The sequence below is a fragment of the Xiphophorus couchianus genome, chromosome 17, assembly GCF_001444195.1.
Source record: "Xiphophorus couchianus chromosome 17, X_couchianus-1.0, whole genome shotgun sequence".
In the NCBI taxonomy this organism is placed as follows: Eukaryota; Metazoa; Chordata; class Actinopteri; order Cyprinodontiformes; family Poeciliidae; genus Xiphophorus; species Xiphophorus couchianus.
In genome coordinates, this window is record NC_040244.1 from 11,958,019 (window position 1) to 11,976,843 (window position 18,825).

At 39.9% G+C, this 18,825-nt stretch overlaps 2 protein-coding genes across 4 annotated transcripts; one reads left to right on the forward strand and one right to left on the reverse strand.

Moving 5' to 3' along the window:
- Positions 1-4: 4 nt before the first annotated feature.
- LOC114161272 (uncharacterized) lies at positions 5-18,328 on the reverse strand. The gene is made up of 3 exons (XM_028044491.1): positions 16,394-18,328; positions 6,369-6,374; positions 5-16 (listed from the first exon to the last, which is right to left on the reverse strand). Exon 1 carries the CDS (start codon positions 18,264-18,266, stop codon positions 17,325-17,327), a length of 942 nt encoding a protein of 313 aa, XP_027900292.1. The 5' UTR covers positions 18,267-18,328; the 3' UTR covers positions 5-16; positions 6,369-6,374; positions 16,394-17,324.
- LOC114161271 (plakophilin-2-like) lies at positions 802-11,055 on the forward strand. 3 transcript variants are annotated; one of them, XM_028044489.1, is made up of 13 exons: positions 802-1,143; positions 2,629-2,687; positions 3,395-3,919; positions 3,994-4,176; positions 4,309-4,516; positions 4,587-4,764; positions 6,697-6,811; positions 7,385-7,546; positions 8,120-8,296; positions 8,562-8,709; positions 9,089-9,281; positions 9,397-9,469; positions 10,441-11,055. In XM_028044489.1, exons 1-13 carry the CDS (start codon positions 960-962, stop codon positions 10,528-10,530), a joined length of 2,295 nt encoding a protein of 764 aa, XP_027900290.1. In that variant the 5' UTR covers positions 802-959; the 3' UTR covers positions 10,531-11,055. The 3 variants fall into 3 exon arrangements, with proteins under 3 accessions (XP_027900290.1, XP_027900289.1, XP_027900291.1); XM_028044488.1 differs by having other exon boundaries at positions 807-1,143; positions 8,120-8,311; XM_028044490.1 differs by having other exon boundaries at positions 809-1,143; positions 3,395-3,945; positions 4,038-4,176; positions 8,120-8,311.
- Positions 18,329-18,825: the final 497 nt, after the last annotated feature.

Below are 18,825 nucleotides of genomic sequence, written 5' to 3' on the forward strand. Positions count from 1 at the left end.
GTTCATTATAATGTCACTATATGTGCATATTTTAACATTTTGAATATACTGTCTGACCCTGAGCATGATGGAGCCGCCTCCATGCTTCACAGTTGGTACTGACCTATAGCTTTTAAGTTTAGTCTGCAAGTTTTCAGCATAGTTGAGGTTGGATGTGTGCCTTTAATGACTAACTGTTGAGGTGAGATTAAACAGTAGGAGGCAGGCTGCCTGCGTTATTCCATCCACCTTTTGTAGTTCAGCTACAACAAAACTCCATCATGACGCTGCTGCCACCGCGCATGATAGGCGGCGCTGTTTCCTTTGGTTCAAAAACCTTGACTCGTCCAATCCAGACTTTTAAATCACATGTAGTTAAATAATAGAGATGTGAAACTAGTCAGTCATGTTGTTGTTTTTGGGCTCATATCTCTGAAATCTAAATCTGGGGTGTCATCATTCCGTCACAGGTCAAACCGCTTTTTCGCTTATTTTATTTTTTTTACACTTTATTTAGAACTTCACCTCTGTTGCATACAAAAGAGGATTAGGGCCAATCTTAGATTAAAGTCAGAATTATTATTATTATTTTTCTTTCAGTGACCCTGATCCTCTTCCTTACTTGTGGGTGAGCAATCTTGAAAAAAATTGCATATCCCCCCCAAAAAATCAAGACAAAGCACAGAACCCCAAAAACAAACAAATTACAAAAACTAAAATAAAGAGAGAAAAAATTACATAAATAAATGCGAGTTACAAAGTTAAATTCTATACATGACAAGTATATATATTTTTTGGTTTTGTAGCCCTTTGAGTGGAGACACCCGACACGTCAGGTGCGTGTTAAGCCCCGCCCACCGCACCGCCACCTGGCTGGTCCACTCAGGTGAGGTCGGCACAACAAAGCAGAGCTCGTTAACTCAGCGAAGGAGCAAATTATCCCGCATGAGGACGACAGGGGCCATTGGAAGGGCTTCGTAATGGAAAGGAGGCATTTAAAGTCGAGGCGGTCAGAGTTTCTCTACCAGCAGCCCGCCAGCCTGGCTTCTCCGACCGAACCGACACCGAAATCCTTCATGACCGGAATCTTGTCTGACGAGAAGAACCTTCTGGTGGCTCCGAACCGGGCTCAGCTTTCACTGCGAAAGAACGGGGTCTCCAACGGTAATATCGGCATTTCAAATTTTAGATAAACACTTTATAGTAACATAAAAAAAACCCAAACGAAATACACACCAGGCCTCTTTGTTTGAATTAAACTAAGTCTTTGAGCGGCTTGCCCTGCGAAGCAAGCATGAAACCAAGTTTACCTCTCTCTCCTTAAACTAAACTCTGAAAACATTTGTTTTTGTCAGCAAACAAATCATTTAATGTTTCACATCCAAGCTGCTCAAATATTTATTTATTATTCTTGTTAATTAGAGACATTGTGTGCCTCCTAATTACATTCTTTACCTCCTATTGTAACCTAATGAAGGCTCACAAAGATTAAATAAGTAAGGTAAATAATTTTCTCCTGCTGAACAGTGGGGCCCTTGTCCAACAGGTTCCTGCAGTTTCGTCGATCCGCCTCAAGGCCGATAAAACCACAGGAAGTTGAGCCTACATTTCACTGCGTAGACTGGTCCCACTTACACATAATTAAAGTGAAAATGTTTTCACTAATTGGGCAGGTTCTACGGGACTTTTATGTGGAGAAACAAAACAAAAGTTTAGCTTAAACAGTTTGAGTGTTTATAATAAGCCTGCATCCAAATTCCCGTCACTCAAATCACATTTTATGAATCCTCCAAGCTGGTTTTTAGATGATCTACAAGCAGAAATGTATTATCTCAATTATTTTTTTATGGTTAAAGAAACCCCTCGATAAATATTTGGTATAAAGCGTAAAACAACTTTAGCTATAGAATTTGATCCACCAATAATCAACAGGAATATCAGATCGATTTGGTGCTTTTATGGACAAAAAAACACCAATGTAGACTAATGTATATATGAATGAGGTGTTTTGGCATATTTCCAGTATTGCTGAATTAAGGCGGCAATATAAAAGGTATTAAGTCCATTTGATGGTAGCTGTTGCTGCTAACAGCTACCAAAAGCAAACGCTTTTTGTTTACACATAGCCAGGTAGGTTTAAATATCTCAATAAATGAAATCATCGGTTCCTCTCTTGACTGCTCAAGCCAAGCTCTTTTTGTTGTCACCGAGTTAAAAGTCCACACAGAGTCAACAGTTGTGGAAACGAACTAAATGTGAAAGAACCAACATCATTTGGGCATTTTCTCTGGAACTAAATGTCTGCAGGAATGTTAGACCTCATCCTTTCATACTACGACTATTGACTCACCAGAGGCATGAAAGGAAACCCGCTCAGTATCATAAACATGAATCACAATTCACTCTGCCGCCTGCTGAAACTAAATGGTACTTAAACTCTAGTCTAATCCCAGGTTTCTTTTTATCTTTAAGCCGACTGACATGTTTGTTTCGCAGCTTCAGAAGATTTTCTGAGTGAGGATTGTTCTCCTAGTTGATGAACTCGTGTCGGGGAAAAAGCACCCTGACCGGAGGAAGTGTTGCCATGGATTGAGTAAATACCAAGTTGAACTGAATATATATAAAGGATTCTTTTGGACTTTGTTTCAGGGGGAGCCAGCTTACAAAATTCATCCAGGAGCTCGGATGGAGTTGCTTTTTTCACAAAGGTAAAACACGCCGTCACTCCTCTGGCTAAAACTCCAAGCACCAAAGCAAACAAATGCCTTTGCGACTGCTTCGTTTGATCAGAATGCCGCTAAATGATTTCCTTTCTTTCTTATTTCAGCTAAAAGCATATCTGAGTTTAGCCTGTTCATAACAAGACTGAGCCAAATGAATTTGTAGCTGCGCTTTACATGTTCTACTCCTGAATTTGAATTTACACAAATCTGTGATGCTGCTGGGGTTTTTAACACTCACTTCCTGCAAGCCGATCCCACGAGTCAGAGTATTCTTATCTTTAGCTGCACACAGTACAATACACAGCTAGACAGTCTAAGTGAGGTGGAACAAGTGCATAGGTTTTGTTTTCATCACCGTTGTTATTGAAAATCACATCCTGTTTATGGGAAAATACAAAAACAAATGCTTGAATTTAAATAAGTGGTTTGCACTAAAACCTTAATTTTTAGTGCGAAAACTGCGTACCAACGTGTTTGTTTGTTTCCAGTTACTGTGACCAAAACAAATGTTAAAAAAACAGCAAAATTAATTTATGAGGTGAGAAATATATATATATATATTTTTAAACATGCTACTGTTGAAGTTTGAGTCTGGAAAAGTTATTTTTTTTAAAAACCATTGAAAAGGAAAATGTTTGGAAACCTTTGCTGTCTTAAACATTACTAAGAGTGTAATTCATTTTGTTTTAAAGGTAAACGGATCTGATTTGGGCGGTCTCTCCTCAAAAGGTATCCAAGCTCGGAAAACGTCCGAAAGGGTGGCCATGTCCCCGTGTCCCGGTGCGGACCGGTTCGGTTCCGGTACACGTTTCCAGAGGCCGGCCTCAGGCTGTGATCGCAGACATTTACGGACTGTAGGTGCGCTGGCAGATTGGCCTGACGGCTTGAATCCACAGTACCAGTGCGCCGTCTCCGAGACGTCCCGCAGCACACCCACCCGAGCGTCCGCGCATCAACCTGGGAAGTCCAGAAGCAACTCGCTCACTCATCAGTCAGTGAGAACAAAGAATCTGTCTGCATCCATGGCGGGACAGTACAGCTTTAGAAATGGCCAGAATCAGAAACACGGTTTTGTAAAACATGACAGACAAACGGTACAGCGAAGGACATCTGGGCGGCTCGGAACCACCCACATAGACGGAGGTTTTGTCCAACTGGCTCCGATATCCCAGAGACGGGAATCGGGCAACGCAGAGAGGTTCACCAACAGGCAGGCTGTAAGGACAATGAAGAATCAAGCACTGTAAGATTTACTTTCACTCCAAATATTTTATGTATGTCTTTTCTGTAGCCATCCCATAAAATAGGAGGAACAATTTGTGACCTCTCGCCTAGGCAGTCAGCTCCAAAGCCTCCAGAGATGACAATTAAAAGGGCCGTAAATCTTCTGGACAAGATGAACGAGGAAGAGCTGATCTGTGCTGCCGCATACATTCAGAACCAATGTTGGAGAAAAGACGAAGCCAGAGTGGAGGTACATTTACTCAGAATAAATAATCCGGGAACATTTTCTCCATTATCTGCCTGGCGAAGCTTTAGCAGGTTTGAGGAGGCGGAGTCTCTTGATGTCGACATTTGCCGTCTCATTAAGTCCTCTTGGTTTCAGGTTCAGACGGAGAATGGGGCTAGAAAGCTTGTACTGCTGCTCAAAATCGACAACGAAGAGGTGCAGCGGGCCGCAGCAGGGGCCTTGCGTAATGTCGTCTACAAGAACGGAGACAACAAGAAGGACGTGACGGACGAAGATGGCCTTACCGTCATCCTGAAGTTACTGAACGAGACGCATGATAAGGAGACCGTATGCCAGCTTGCAGGTTAGGTATTTAGATGTTTACTTTTCTCCCCACCAGGAATAGTTTATCATCACATGTCCCTCGCCTACAGGTCTCTTGTGGAATCTGTCTTCAGATGATACGATCAAGAAGCGTTTTGATGAAAATTTCCCTCGTCTCCTCACCAAGGTGATTTTGGTGCCATTCTCTCACATAAATGGAGAGGCAGAATCCAAACGTGATTTGATCGCCGATCCCAACGCTTTCCTCTGCGCTACAGCCTGCCTACGGTAGGAAATTCAACCAGTTTTTTTCTGTTTTTTATTTGCTACTGGAGAGGAATCCTGCACAGTCGCGGAAAGTCTGGAAGTTGGTTTTGGTATTTTCCAGGTCTGTGAAAAGAAAATGAGCAAGGAAAAACGTTCCTGCTTCCAAATTTCCATCCTTCATTTCTTCACTTATCCTGTTCTTTTCTTCCTTGCGCTCCCTTGTCTTCTACCCACTCAGCCTCCATATTTAAAGTTATCTGCTGCAGAAACGCATGTCATAAATGCATAGGGAACTTTAGTTTTCAAATGACCATACAGGAAAGCAAACTCTAGGAAGCTGGATCTGGAAATGTGAGCCTTTTACCTGAAAAGCGTAAGAATGCTGTTTACCTGGGCATGCCAAACAGGTCAACATGGTTCCTTGGTAGCACCCTTCCTGCTGAGAATGGAGCAGGAAATACAGATCTGAATTCCAAAGAAATGTTCAGTACCATGTCACATTTCTTGTGAGGTTTCCTGTAAATATTATGACTCGTGCTCGTTGTATTTGTTCGATCTATGGCTTAGGAGGGTTTGCGAAGCAGGGGGTGTCAGGCGCATGTTGCGCACGACTGCAGCTCGAAGAAAAGAGCGACAGACTGAATTATTCAGGAAGCTCTCTCGCTGCGCCACTCAGCTGAGCTGAAATGATTCTGTCCTCATGGAAATCCTACCGTCAAGATCTGCTTACCGCGTTCTCAGACCTTTTTGTTTACAAAAAAAAACATCCACTGTTTTGTGACTGCACAAAGATTCTGTTTCCCAGATTGAAAAAGCAGCGGGTAATTGTGAAATAACTTTTTGCCCTTACATGCACCTAAATGTTGAAAACTACTGTATTTTCCGCACTATAAGGCGCACCGCATTATAAGGCGCACCTTCAATGAATGGCCTATTTTAAAACTTTTTTCATATACAAGGCGCATCGCATTATAAGGCGCATAGAATAGACGCTACAGTAGAGGCTGGGGTTACGTTATGCATCCATTAGATGGAGCTGCGCTAAAGGGAATGTCGACAAAATAGTCATATAGGTCAGTCAAACTTTATTAATAGATTACAAACCAGCGTTCTGAAAACGCCGTTCATTCCCAAAATGAACAAACAGCTGTTGCTTCCTCCACTTCCGCACCATTGATTCGTTCATGTTAAATTCTCTTGCTGCTGCTCTATTCCCGTGTTCTACTGTGTGACTGATCGCCTTGAGCTTAAACTCTGCGTTGTAAGCGTGTCTCTTAATAGGAGCCATTTTGGGGTCTTTACACAAAACCCAGCGTGCACCGCTGGCTGCATCGGCGGCTGCTTTCCCCGTTTCTTCTTCTACGGGGGAAAATGAAGTCGGCAGCTGCTTACTGTAGTTGCGAGATTTGTTGTGGCTCAATATTGGTCCATATACAGTACAGACCAAAAGTTTGGACACACCTTTTAATTCAATGAGTTTCCTTTATTTTCATGACTATTGACATTGTAGATTCACACTGAAGGCATCAAAACTATGAATAACACATGTGGAAATATGCACTAAACAAAAAAGTGTAAAACAACTGAAAATACCCCTTATATTCTAGTTTCTTCAAAGTAGCAACCTTTTGCTGTGATTACTGCTTTGCACACACTCTGCATTTTCTTGATGAGCCACAAGAGGTCGTCACCTGAAATGGTTTTCACTTCATAGGTCAACCTGCCCTGTCAGGTTAATAAGTGGGATTTCTTGCCTTATAAATAGTCATGAAGATAAAGAAAACCCATTGAATTAGAAGGTGTGTCCAAACTTTTGGTCGGAACTGTATAAGGCGCACCGGATTATATGGCGCACTGTCGGCTTTTGAGAAAATTGAAGGTTTTTAGGTGCGCCTTATAGTGCGGAAACTACGGTAGTCGCCTCATGACGATGATCTGTTTGTGTTCCTGCAGGAATCTGAGCTCTGACTGCAACCACAGGAGGAATATGAGGCGCTGTGAAAATCTCATTGACTCGCTGGTTTTTTATACTACAGAGACTGCAACCCAACGCACACCTGATGACGAGGTGAGAAGAAAACCAAACATGCTTGTTTGCATCGGTATTCATACCTCCTGAGTGTCTTTTTTTTATTATTGCCTAAGTACAAATATCAATGTGTAGATCAAAAACATGAGATCAGAACAAAATGCAAAGTAAAGCTTAATTGTGAAATAAATTCTCTTGCTCTGAATCATATATTATGTTGGCAGTTTTTCAAAGGTCATGTCGGAGACACGGAACGCTTTATACTAACACTTCACATCGCCCTGAATGCACCATGGCAGCCTGATGCCAATGGGATGTTTTTTTCTTGAGAGACAAAGTTGGTTATTGTTGTCGGGAAGCTAGATCAGTCCTGTAAGAAAACCTGTTTGAGTTTTGTAAGAGGTATGCAGCAATAATTGCAGCGAAATATTTGTACTAAAATAGTTTGTAAAATAGTTTTGCAATCCCCAATGAGCCCACAGTTGGGCCACAATATGGGTTAATATTTTAGAGGTTTGGGTTCATTCAGATTCCTGCTTGACAAGAGTTTTTGTTCAAGTTTATTATTTTTTTTTTTTAGATATTCATATGCGTCACTCTCTCTTTTTGAAGTGCACAAAAAACTGTGTCTGCATCCTTCAAAACTTGACCTATGAAGCTGAGGAAGACTGCATCCCTCAGACCACCAAAAATAAGGAAGAGACTCAACAAAATGCGACTCCCAAAGAGACGACTTGCAGCTGTTTTCCTTATCGCCGTGCCGACCTCGGAAAGGTAATCAATTCATGATTAAAAAGCCATTTTTGTTGACCAACAGAACTCAGTGCATTATTGTACAATGTAAGATAGAGGCAAAATTTCAATTATTTTTTACAAATAGAAGCAAAGCAAAGTGTGGCTTGCATTTTTACACCTGGGCTACAAAGTTCAATATAACCAGAAAACGCACAAAAAACTGGTATTTCTATTGAATTTATTTTGCATAAAGTCATTACGAGAATAAACTTCATGCATTATCTTTTAAATGAATTTCTTAAATGTTTTGTGCAAGAGGAAAAGAAAGCCGTTTGGTTCTTGTTTTCTCTAGAAATATTATTTTTAAGCAAACGTTTAGAAAGTTTGTGATGATCGTGAAATGCAGTGCAAGGCGGAAACGCATTGAAATGCATGACTGCATGATTAAAGTCGCACTGGTAGATATTTGGTAACATCTCCTGGTGGATCAAACCAGAATAACAAGAAGGAGCCTAAATAATGTTGAACTTGATTTAGCTGCCGTTGGTGACCCCAGTGAACGCCCGTCGCCTGCCTGACCGACCTCTGCACCTCTAAATTATTTCCTCCCAGGACCCAACGGACTCGGAGGAAGCAGAGAAAGGACGCCTCCTGCAGAGTAACGACGACCCGCATGGAGCTCAGTGGCTGTGGAGCGGTCAGCTTGTCCGGGCGTATCTGTCGCTGTTGGCCTGCAACAAAGACAAAATGACGCTGGAGGCTGCCATGGGGGCGCTGCAGAACCTCACGGTGGGAAAGGGAGAGGTAAAAAGAGACAAAGTTTAACCTCTGACACTTTGTATAACTTCTTTAAATGCAATTTCTGATAGGAAAAATAACGCTTCATTGCACAGTTTTATCACTTTTTAGCAATATTTCTTTAAATAATAAAACTAACATTTGTTTTGTTTTTGTGCTTTTTAACTTTTTAGCTAATTAGGAAACTTTGTTGCTGCTTTATGTTTGACCTGTAGATGGAGATATTTTAAAAAATGCTTTTTCTGTGACCTGACAGATCTCTGAGTACGTCGCCAGAATTATCAAGGAGCAAAACGGACCTGGGAAAATTAAGACGCTCTTAAAAAACGACGTTATGCTGAAGAAACCAGCCTTGCTGCTGATCAGGAACCTCTCCCGCTTTCCAGACCTTCACGGCTCCATCTGTAACTCCACCCTCTCACTTTTGAACTTTACTGTTCCAGAACATTTATTTTCAAACCCTTTCACTTAAAAAGCAAGAAAACTCATTACACCTTCAGAGTAATTTGTGTCGTATTGGATTTTTATGCAACAGAGAACTGCATGACTGTGAAAAAGGGGAGAGGGGGGGAAACTGTTTTACAGATTTTTGCAGAAACAAAAATCGGAAAAGTGTTTTGCGTGCTTCGCTCTGCGATCCTTTCTGCTAATCTGTCATAGAACCTAAATAAAATAAGTTTGTTGTAACATGAAGAAGATGTTCAATGAATTCTAAGGGGTTTGAATTTTTTTTACTGTAATTTCATTATTGAGATTTTGTTTTATTTTGTTTTACTTTTGCAGTTGATAATTTGTTGTCGGCCAAAGACACAAAAACCTTTATACATTATTTGGACATCAGTGCAGAAGAATCTGCTGAGCTGATGCCGATTCTGTGTGGGATCCTCGTAAACTTGAGCAAGAACAGCGTGGAGACGGCCTCGTATCTCAGCCGTCATACGGACGTGAATGATATGTTGCAGAAGAAATACACAGGGTTAGTGGAATATCCAACATCTAGCTCAAGTGAAAAAAAATCACGTTTTATCTTCTTAATGGCTATATGTGACCCTCTTCACTTTTTCCCTCCCATCTTTTCATTATGAATCCAGTAAAGCTGAACAGGCGGTGGAGGAGCTGAGGGACGCGTTGCCCCGTTGGAGTCTTCACAAACATCTAGAAGAAGTGAGTCCATCCACACATCACTCTGTCGCGGCTATCTGTAGATCTCTCCATTTAGTTCTTAATTTGCACCATGATGATTCGTCCTGTTCTTCCTGATGAGTCAAACCAAAAGAGCCTGAATAATGTTTAACTTGTCTTGGCTGCTGTTTGTGAACCCAGTGAACCCATCACCTGCCCGACCTCTTAGTTATAGTTTTAACTTGAGTCAAGACTGGGTGTAAAAGCTGATCAATCAACAACAAAACATGTACATGCCCTTTTGTGACCCTTAAGATGGAGCTAAAGTACATATTTTGACCTTTAGGTGTTTCTACTACTTGAATGCAGTCCACTTGTGGTAAATTTAATTGCCTGGATATAACTTGGACTGGAGGAAGCTTATAATTGATGTGAATTTTATAGAAGGAGCCAAGCAATAAGGTCAGAGGAGCTGTTGCAAGCAAGACCTCAAAGACTGGATTATGTCAAAGCACAATCTGAAAGAAATGGGGGGGGGGGGAAGCTCGTTTTTATGAATTAGAACTAGGTGCCTTTTAACGGTGGAGCAATAATGTACACAAGAGATTGTTAGATTTCTGTATGAACACACCCAGAGAAACAAAAGTACTACTTGTCTGTAGAACATGTGCATTGCTCATCACCTTACTAACAGCATCATGTTGAAGGAGGACTTTTATGCAACAGAGACTAGTTGCATAGATGACTGTAGGCAGAGATGCATTTTGAACCTCACACTAAGGCAAAATTTCAACTTTCAACACAAAGATAGAAACGGTAAATTCTCATGTATGAGGAATTTTATTTAGAGAAAAAAAATTAACAACTTTAAGGCGTATTGTGTTCAGAATGAGGTACAAAAATGAATTTAATTTACATTTCCAAAAACCATGTCGACTTTTCCAGATGCAGACTGCATAATAAGTCCTCCTTTCTTTTTTGTGTGTGTGTTTTTGTTTTTTGTTTCTCAACAGGATAAAACCAAAATGCCCCAAAATTCTCCTCAGCAAATGCTACAAAAGGCTCTGAAGTCCTGCAACGGAGCTCAACATCAGGAAATCTGATTCCATAGTCAGCAATAAAATATACAAAACACCATTTTTTTTCCATTAGGAGTTATTTTTTTTATTACAGTGCACAAAGAAATATGGGATGAAATGTTCAAATTATTTATGCCTTTTTAAGTAGGAGACAGAGATGATATCAAAGCACTTTTTAGGCAACCACAATGAAGTAAATATTCCTAGCCACTGTCCAGTCCCTTATGGATTGAAGAAATTTAGCAAACTTGAATTCTTTGTGGCAAAGATAATGCCAGGCTTTTTTAAAAAAAGTATGTTTTTTTATAAATGTATAAAGGCAGCTCAACACCTGATGATATTAATTACTAAGCACTTTCTGTGACAATGCTGCGAAGAATAGCAGTAAAACAAATTAAATCAACAAATGATCTACAATAGAAAAAATTCTGTAGATGGGAAGAAATGTAATTATCGAATACATGAAGTGTAAAGTTTTCAAAAATGTACTTTTAATTGTAGCAAGAAATCTTTTTTTTGTGTAAATAAACATTTATTTCACAAAATACATTTGAATGGCTTTGGAAATTTTGTAAACTTACTAAAGAGCTTTTAAGAAAGCGACTCAAAACAAATCAAAATATTTAGATGTAGCTTCGTAAGGTTGGCTAACCATTATAGCTGGCCAAAATTAAGCCCAACTGTACTTGAAGTTCTCTGATCAGATGAGTGACTTGACAGCATCCCTCTTGGCAGGGGGAACTGCACTGCGGTAAATCTGAAATAGGGGAGGAGTCGAGAGGCAAGGCGCCAGCCAGCATTACCTCTCTGTTAATAAAAGGTTTTTAAGGTCAAGACATGGGACGGACTGCCATCCAAGCACAATTTAACTGAGACAGAAATGGAAAACGGAGCTTCTCTTCTCTGCCCCAACTCGGATGTGTTTTTATTTAAACAGCCGAGGCCCCACAGAGATTAACTTCATTTAACAAATGTCAACTTGGTATGAACACTTTCAATTTAGAGGAGATAGTGATTAGATCTTTTAAATCGAGCTTACACAATAACACCAATTTTGTCTTAGTCCTTTTATTTATACATAGAGCCACAAGATAATGTTACTTATTGCTTCTGTAGCAATGACTGAATGCAATTTGAGTCTTTTTCTGCTAGTTTGTGTTGTGTTCACGTCCCATGGGAAGCTCCTGTAAAGAACTATTAAAACCATTTATTTTACGGAAGAGATTAAAAAAAAAAATTTCATTTGAGAACATCTGCTAAATGGTAAGAAGCTAATTACTTTTCAGCGCAAGTTTGGACTTTCTTTTTGCCTAGGTTATAAATATTAGTCCTTCCCATTCTTCGAACCTGGAAAGGAGAGAACCGGTAAACTGAAAATTGTCATTGGATGTTTTAGCTGGATTGCGATCAAACTATATTTATAGCATATAAATATATTTATATGCTATAAATACAGTATATAGCAGAAATGCATTTCTGCATTGCGCCCAGTCAATGCAGAAATGATCAATGTTCTTACATGGTGATCTCCGTTTAATTCCAGTTTTTAAAAAAGGAAATTGGGTGAGCTTAGAGGAATCTGGATGTTTTGCCAGAACAAATGGTTTTGTCAACTGAACATAAAGTATCATAGGAATATAAATATATTAAATAGCCTTTCTTTAAATGAAATTTGCCTCCTTTTAAAATGTTCAACACATTTTCAATCGAGGAATATAATTTTTCTGTTGTGTCCACCAGAGGGCAGCGGTGCTTCGTCAACAGAATCAGAGGCACATTCATTAATGAAAAGGTGTTTTACATGCTTTCTCCACACAAAACCCCAGGTTTTTATAAACTAATAACCTCTTTTCTTCCTTTTTGGGTTACAAGTACCAATTTCACCCATTTTGAGAACTAATATGACGATAAAGGCCATGAATTAAAGACTGCTGTCTTGGCAGACGAAGGATAAGACTAAGTAGAAGCCAAATCCCCTTATCAATAGCTTACTTGTTTTCCCACATCCTTGTCTGTGAGAATTGGACCAATTTCTTGTTTCACAAGAAAAGCTTCATCTTGTAACTTTTAATAGAAAAGGCATTATGGGATTAGTCAGAGAAATGTCACGCCAGTTCCGTCCCTTCACCGGTCGGACTTTCCTCGAAGAAGCCAGGAGAATATTTTTAGACCACTGCAGAAATAAAATGCATCCAAAACACCAGAATAGCCAGTGACAGCAGGTGTGGAGAAACATGAGAATAGATTTGTTTGCCACTGGGGTCCTAAAGTGGAACATGCTGGTGCCGACCGTCACGTAATCTGGCTAAGCATGTTTCAGACGTACAGAAAGGATTCATTCACAGATCTTCAGCGGAAACTGGGAGAAAGGCAGATGGTTTTTACTTTACAGTGAGGTCTTTGTTGTTGGGGATGTCGGCAATCAGGTCAAACTGCTCGAAATAATGTGCACATTTTTAAAGCAAGGAGGGGGGGGAAAAAAACTAAATGTCGTACTTTTCTGAGAATGTCTGAAGTTCCGCCCTTATTCGTACAAAGTTGGAAAAAAGTGATTGTGTGGATTTTAATGGGAGTTTGAGTCCTAATGAGGAGTACTGCTTTTATCCTGCCAATGATGAAAATCTGACCAACCATCATTGCTTTCCAATGTAAATGAGGAACGACTTTAAAGAGACAGGATGGCAGAAATTACTTAAACACCAGTGTAAAGCCGAGTGGTACCATTAGTTTTATCAAAAATTTCAATTGCAATCTGTGTTTAAAAGGTAGAATCTCTGCCTCAGAGATTAATAAAAATTAAAAAAAAAACAGCAGATGACTTGAACTCCGTCAAATCTAACTGTTGTTTTACTAAGATATCTTTTATTGGTGGCTCCCCTATTGAGGCATTTCAGCCAACCTGCACACTGAACCTATTAAAGACCAAATATCTGCAGCACAGGTGCAACTGGTATATTTGTTGCTGAATGGAAACACTGGGCGGCGGTCACACATCGGTTTTACTGATTTGTTTTTAGCCTCAATGTGACAACAACAAAGTCTGCAAACTGGAAGACAAAACTTAACTACTTAATGCTGAATTTTTTTGCTGTATTGGACACAATTCAGTTCCCAGAAGTAAAAGACTGGTTGATTCCAATCTGAACACTACACAATTATTAATAAAATACTTGCCATTTCAACTTGCCCCACACTTCTGACAGGATAAATATTTTTCTAAGCTATCGGATTTCCGTACATGAACACACTGAATACTTGAAGTGGCTCCAACAGCAGACCTGTACAACCGGTTTTCTGAATAACTCAAATACTTCATAGCTCATGAATCCTTCAGGTGATAAATTACTATGGTGGGTTATTTTTTTAAATAATTCTTTGACTTTTTTTTTATTTAAGAAAAAGCCTGACAGCTAAGCTAACATGAATACTAAGCTACAGATTTGTATGTACAAACCTATTTTAGTGTAATCATAGATTGATGTAATTTGATGCAGCATGGAACTGATTTAAATACATTTTCTGTTTCCTCGCGCTGTTTTTTTTCCCTCTTATCTGTCACAAAACTTAAACAGAATCTGTAAGCTGTTTGAATAGAAAAACTGAATGAAAGATTGTTTCTGAATCCAATTACATCGCTAGTCAGTGAAAAATTGGCATTCTTAATGCATTCCAGAAAATGCAGTTAATGTTTTTTTGCTTCTAGACACGCGAAATATGTTTGTTTAGACATGCTGTGACAACTGTGTGACAGTTGTTTAAATTTTCATGTAGCTTTATCTGTTGTTTTCAGATACCTCACAAATTTTCCTTTAGTCTGAGACATTTTTTTTTAAATGACCTCCTGAAAAGGAAAGGTTGACTCGTATGTCGACTGCGGAGTAAAAACAACAGTTTTGAAATAATGAATGAAAATGTTATGTTGGAGCGACTCAGAAAAATAACAGTATTACTGTTTTATTATTATTTATGAAAACCTAATGATGTCTAATGGGAAACGGATCAATTTGTTCTTCTGGACAGCAGACTAAATAGATTGACTGTCGTAAATACAGCAGGTAGCGAATAAACTTGTTGGAAAAAACAGGAAAGGTGAAATTACAGTGGACTAAAAGCTGAAGGTTGCCTGATTCTGTCCGATCAGCAGAACAGGCAGCTGTCGTGATTAATGCTGCGGGACATGAAGACGCCAGAGCTGACTGGAATTTTAAGTGAGCACAAATGGGAGATCTTCTAGTAAAAAAAAAAAACGAATAAAAAATACAGAAAAACTGCATTTTCTTTAAGCAAAACTCAAGATGATTACTTTTAAATTGGCTGGCATAATGTTTGCTTACACTGAATAGGTCCGACGTCCAAATTAAATCATTGAAATGGTAAGAAGATTACCACTATTGACAACCAGGTTGACTAAGTTATGCTGCGTCAGTTTATAAGCCACTTTGAAATAATGGATTCAGTTCAACTCGGTATATTTACAGTGCTGCTGATTCATAAATGTCTTCTCAAGACAAATGAATTAATTTTTCATAGAAATATGCAGTGAATGTAGACAATTTAATCCCAACCATAAAACAAAACAGCCAACTGCATGAAGTTGTTAATTTTGCCGCAATCCGTCATTTTGCGTTTCTATTTTCTAATAGTGCACAAGCAGCAACATGAAGACTAAGATGCGCAGCGGACGGGTCAGAGAGGAAGTTATGAAGCAGAGTTGGATTATAAAATATAATCTGAGGTTTTGAACATCTCACGAAGGACTGTTCAGTCCATTATTCAAAAACGGAGCAGGTACGATGAAACCGCAAAGCCCAACGAAACATGACTATTCATCCGACAGGCAGGGCTAGAAGAGACTTAATCTGACAGACCCAGAGATCCGTCATAATTCCGGATGTGAATGTAGGATGAATAGGTTTATTGTAAATGGAAAATATTTTATTTAGAAATCAAGTCCCATTTGGGATTCATCAAAATTATTGTATTTGATGGGCAGAAACTTTGTCATTAGGAAACAAAAAGAGTTGACTTTATGGAGAGAAGATGTAAATACTGTCAAAGTGTTTTGTTTGTGACATGATTGTTTTTAATGTTACATGAGACTCAAATAACAAATATGATTAATGCTTTAAATCCGCTGGATTGTTCTGTAAAGTCAGCCAGTTAGTTGTAAGCTCTTAATATTTAAACTATATAGTCCCCCAAAAAAAAAATTTAAAAAGCTTCTACACAGACGCAACTAACATTACAAAAAGAAACTGGTCAATTTCTTTTGTTGCATTCATATAACAAATCAAATCAAACACCTGTCATAAAAAAACCTAAATTATTTGCAGGTGAAGGAAGAAAATAAGGAAGGAGCTCAAAAGCACAACTTAAGAGAAAAAATGTAACTTTGTATGTTAAAATGAATACTTCACACAGCTTCACAATGACAATTAAAAAAACAGCTTTGGATTTAAAAACAAAATTAATTTCAGTTGCTTCAAACAAACTAAATTGATCTTTTTCACACAGTTGAATGAAGCCTTAGCATAAATTCAAACTGGAAAACTCTTCATCATCCTCATCTCCTCCGATCATCAGGCTCATCATGCCTTCATAAAGCCTGGCGATTTCCACACAACCTCATCATGGAATCACGATCTGGCATAAGATCATGATGCCTCTTCCTAGAGATCCCTGGCCTTCCTTCTTTGTTATTCTTCTTTTTTATCTACACTTGAGAAAGCTCCTGCTGCTCAGATCCACTTTCTCCTCTTTCTCTGCTCTGATCAGGAGAATCTCAGTGATGGTGAGATGAAGCTTCATCTCTACCAAACCCTGCCAGGCTCCTGGTGCCTTTGCAGTCCCTCTCAATGGCTTGGCAGGCATCCTTATCTTTCCCTACTGCAGTGCTTCTCAATTCCAGTCCCCAGGCCCCTCCGCCGCTCTGCATGTTCCAGATCTGCCTCTGTTCCAGAACAGCTGACCCAAATGATTTCATGACCTCTTCTGCAGCCATCAAGTACTGCAGAAGTCTGTTAATCGCCCACAGATTAAATCCATGTGTGTGGCAGAAGGGAAACACCTAAACCATGCAGGGCATAGGGGCCTGAGGACTGGAACCGAGAAACACTGCCCTACTGACATCTCTACATGCACCCTCCTTATGCCCTCGATGGCATCATTGTCCCTTTGCCATTATCATCATCTCAGCTTTTCACGTACTATTTATTATTCTGCAGGCACCCACTTACTGTCCTTTCCTTCACCTTTGCAGGCTCATCCAGCCCATTTCTTCCCTTTCGATTCTCAAGCAGTCTCTACCTATTCTTCTCTGCAGGTACGCTTGTCTTTTTGCCTGGTCATCTTCTCAAGCATTCTTTATTTCTTCCGACCTTAGCTCGGTCCCGGTCCCCTCTTTTATTTGATTTTAGGGGGAAAGACGTCTCTAATCCTTCTCCGCGGCAGGTCATCCTCTCTGACGGAGGTTACCAGAGACACGTCTTCTGCCGGGGTCCAAGCACCAAAGATCATCTGTCAAATAAACTTTCTAATAGCCACTTTCTCTCTGCTGGTCAAAATGAAGCCTGAGCATAAATTCAAACTGGAAAACTCTTCATCTCACCAGTCCAGCCAGTCACCTTGTCATGCTCCTCCTTCGTAAACTTACTTTCACTGTGTGCGAGTCTTTCCAGGTGGAAATACATTTATGTCAAAGATGTACCAAATATTACCTCTAACTTCTTAGCATTGGAGCCTTGAAATGTGTAATCATTTGTACTCTCACTGCTATCTTCAGAGGAACAACCTCCTCTTGGTGTTCTTCTCCAGGTCTCTTATTTAGTAAAATTGTGTGTCAAAGTTTTCATGGCACGAGAAAAGAATCTTCTGAAAGAATTGTGTTTCTTTTTCTGGTGCTTCTTCAGTTCATGTTCAAAACATGACACAACTACGTTGTCGACTAAATTATGTTCGATGAGAGCCAGCGTCCTTCCAGCGGAGCAACCTATGGTTTCAGTGATGCTCTTGAAAACCTGGTGGCACAGACTAGGAATGCATTTCTGTTTAATCTGAAATTCCTGTGTCTCAACCTTCGTCCAGATTTTCCCCACAATTCGTTCTTCCGTGGCTTCCAGGTGATCAGGAAAGCACGATATCTTTGCCTTCTTGATGCTTCTAGACATTAAGAGCTTCACGAAAAGCCGAACTGCGTCTTTCCTGTCTTCCTCAGACACTCCATCCTCTGGAATGCCTGAGAATTTCTTTGAGGAAAGTTTTGACTTTCTCAGCTCTTCGATTTTTCTCCTCATTTCCAGAAGTTCCTGGATCAAGATGGTGACGTGTTGGATCAAAGAATTGAATCTTACTCTCACCTGCAGCCACTGTGAGGGGTCTTCTTTGTCCAAAGGAGATGTGGCTGCTGAGATGACATGTTTTAAGAAAAGGATGTTAAATATCTCCGTACTCTCTGTCTGGAAGTCCTCTTCGATGCCCAGGACTCGAGCGAAAGCCTGAGAAATTATGTTGCCCATTATGGCTTTCAAATCTCTGTAGTCGTATTGGAAGTTCTTGATGTCCAAAACCACATCTGAACAGACCTGTGTCAGGTAGTGCACCAGATCTGCTATCCGTTCTCTGATGCTTTCATCTGGACATCCAGATGCCAGATCTTCCCACTCTCCTTCTGGAATACAGTGGATGAACTCATCGATGGCAGGAATCACAGAGTCGTCCACTATGACCTGGAGTGCATTTCTAAGTACAATTGAAAAACCCATCTTGCTTGCGTACACTTGAATCTGCTACCACTAAAACCAACCAACAGGGAGAATTTTAGCTAAAGGAGTCTTATAAACCCGTCCACCTGTTACGCGAGGCGTGACATCACAAAATATGATGGTCAGAACAGGAATACATGCAGCGCTGTGACGTGATTCGCCTCCAATTTTTTTTTTTTTTTAAACAAACTCGGCTTTCTAAGAATGCAGACGCTGCAATGGTTGTCATGTGACGTCACACTTCCGTAAACTTTGTAACTAGGCAGCTGCTAAGGAGTTGCTATGACGACAATAAAACAAGCCATAAGCGGAGCTCTCGCCTGTTCCTACCTAATTTATTAACAACATAAATACATTACAGCTATTATTATTATTACAGTTCTTGAGTACTCTACCCACCTCTGTGTAATACTAAGATAAATGGTGATATTTATTGTCGTACTTACTGCCGAGCTAGCAAAATTAGCTTAGCTGAGGTAGCTAAGCTAATTAGCTACGTCACGGACTACCTGTCCGTGTTAGCTTACCTGTAAGCTAACACGGACAGGTAGCATACGGG

Excerpts from the sequence above, each read along its gene's own strand:
- LOC114161271 (XM_028044488.1), top strand. The coding sequence starts at position 960 with ATGGAAAGGAGGCATTTAAAGTCGAGGCGGTCAGAGTTTCTCTACCAG. Across the intron at positions 4,517-4,586 it reads GACCGTATGCCAGCTTGCAG|GTCTCTTGTGGAATCTGTCT; the intron begins GTTAGGTATTTA and ends CCTCGCCTACAG. Across the intron at positions 7,547-8,119 it reads GCCGTGCCGACCTCGGAAAG|GACCCAACGGACTCGGAGGA; the intron begins GTAATCAATTCA and ends ATTTCCTCCCAG.
- LOC114161272 (XM_028044491.1), bottom strand. The coding sequence starts at position 18,266 with ATGGGTTTTTCAATTGTACTTAGAAATGCACTCCAGGTCATAGTGGAC.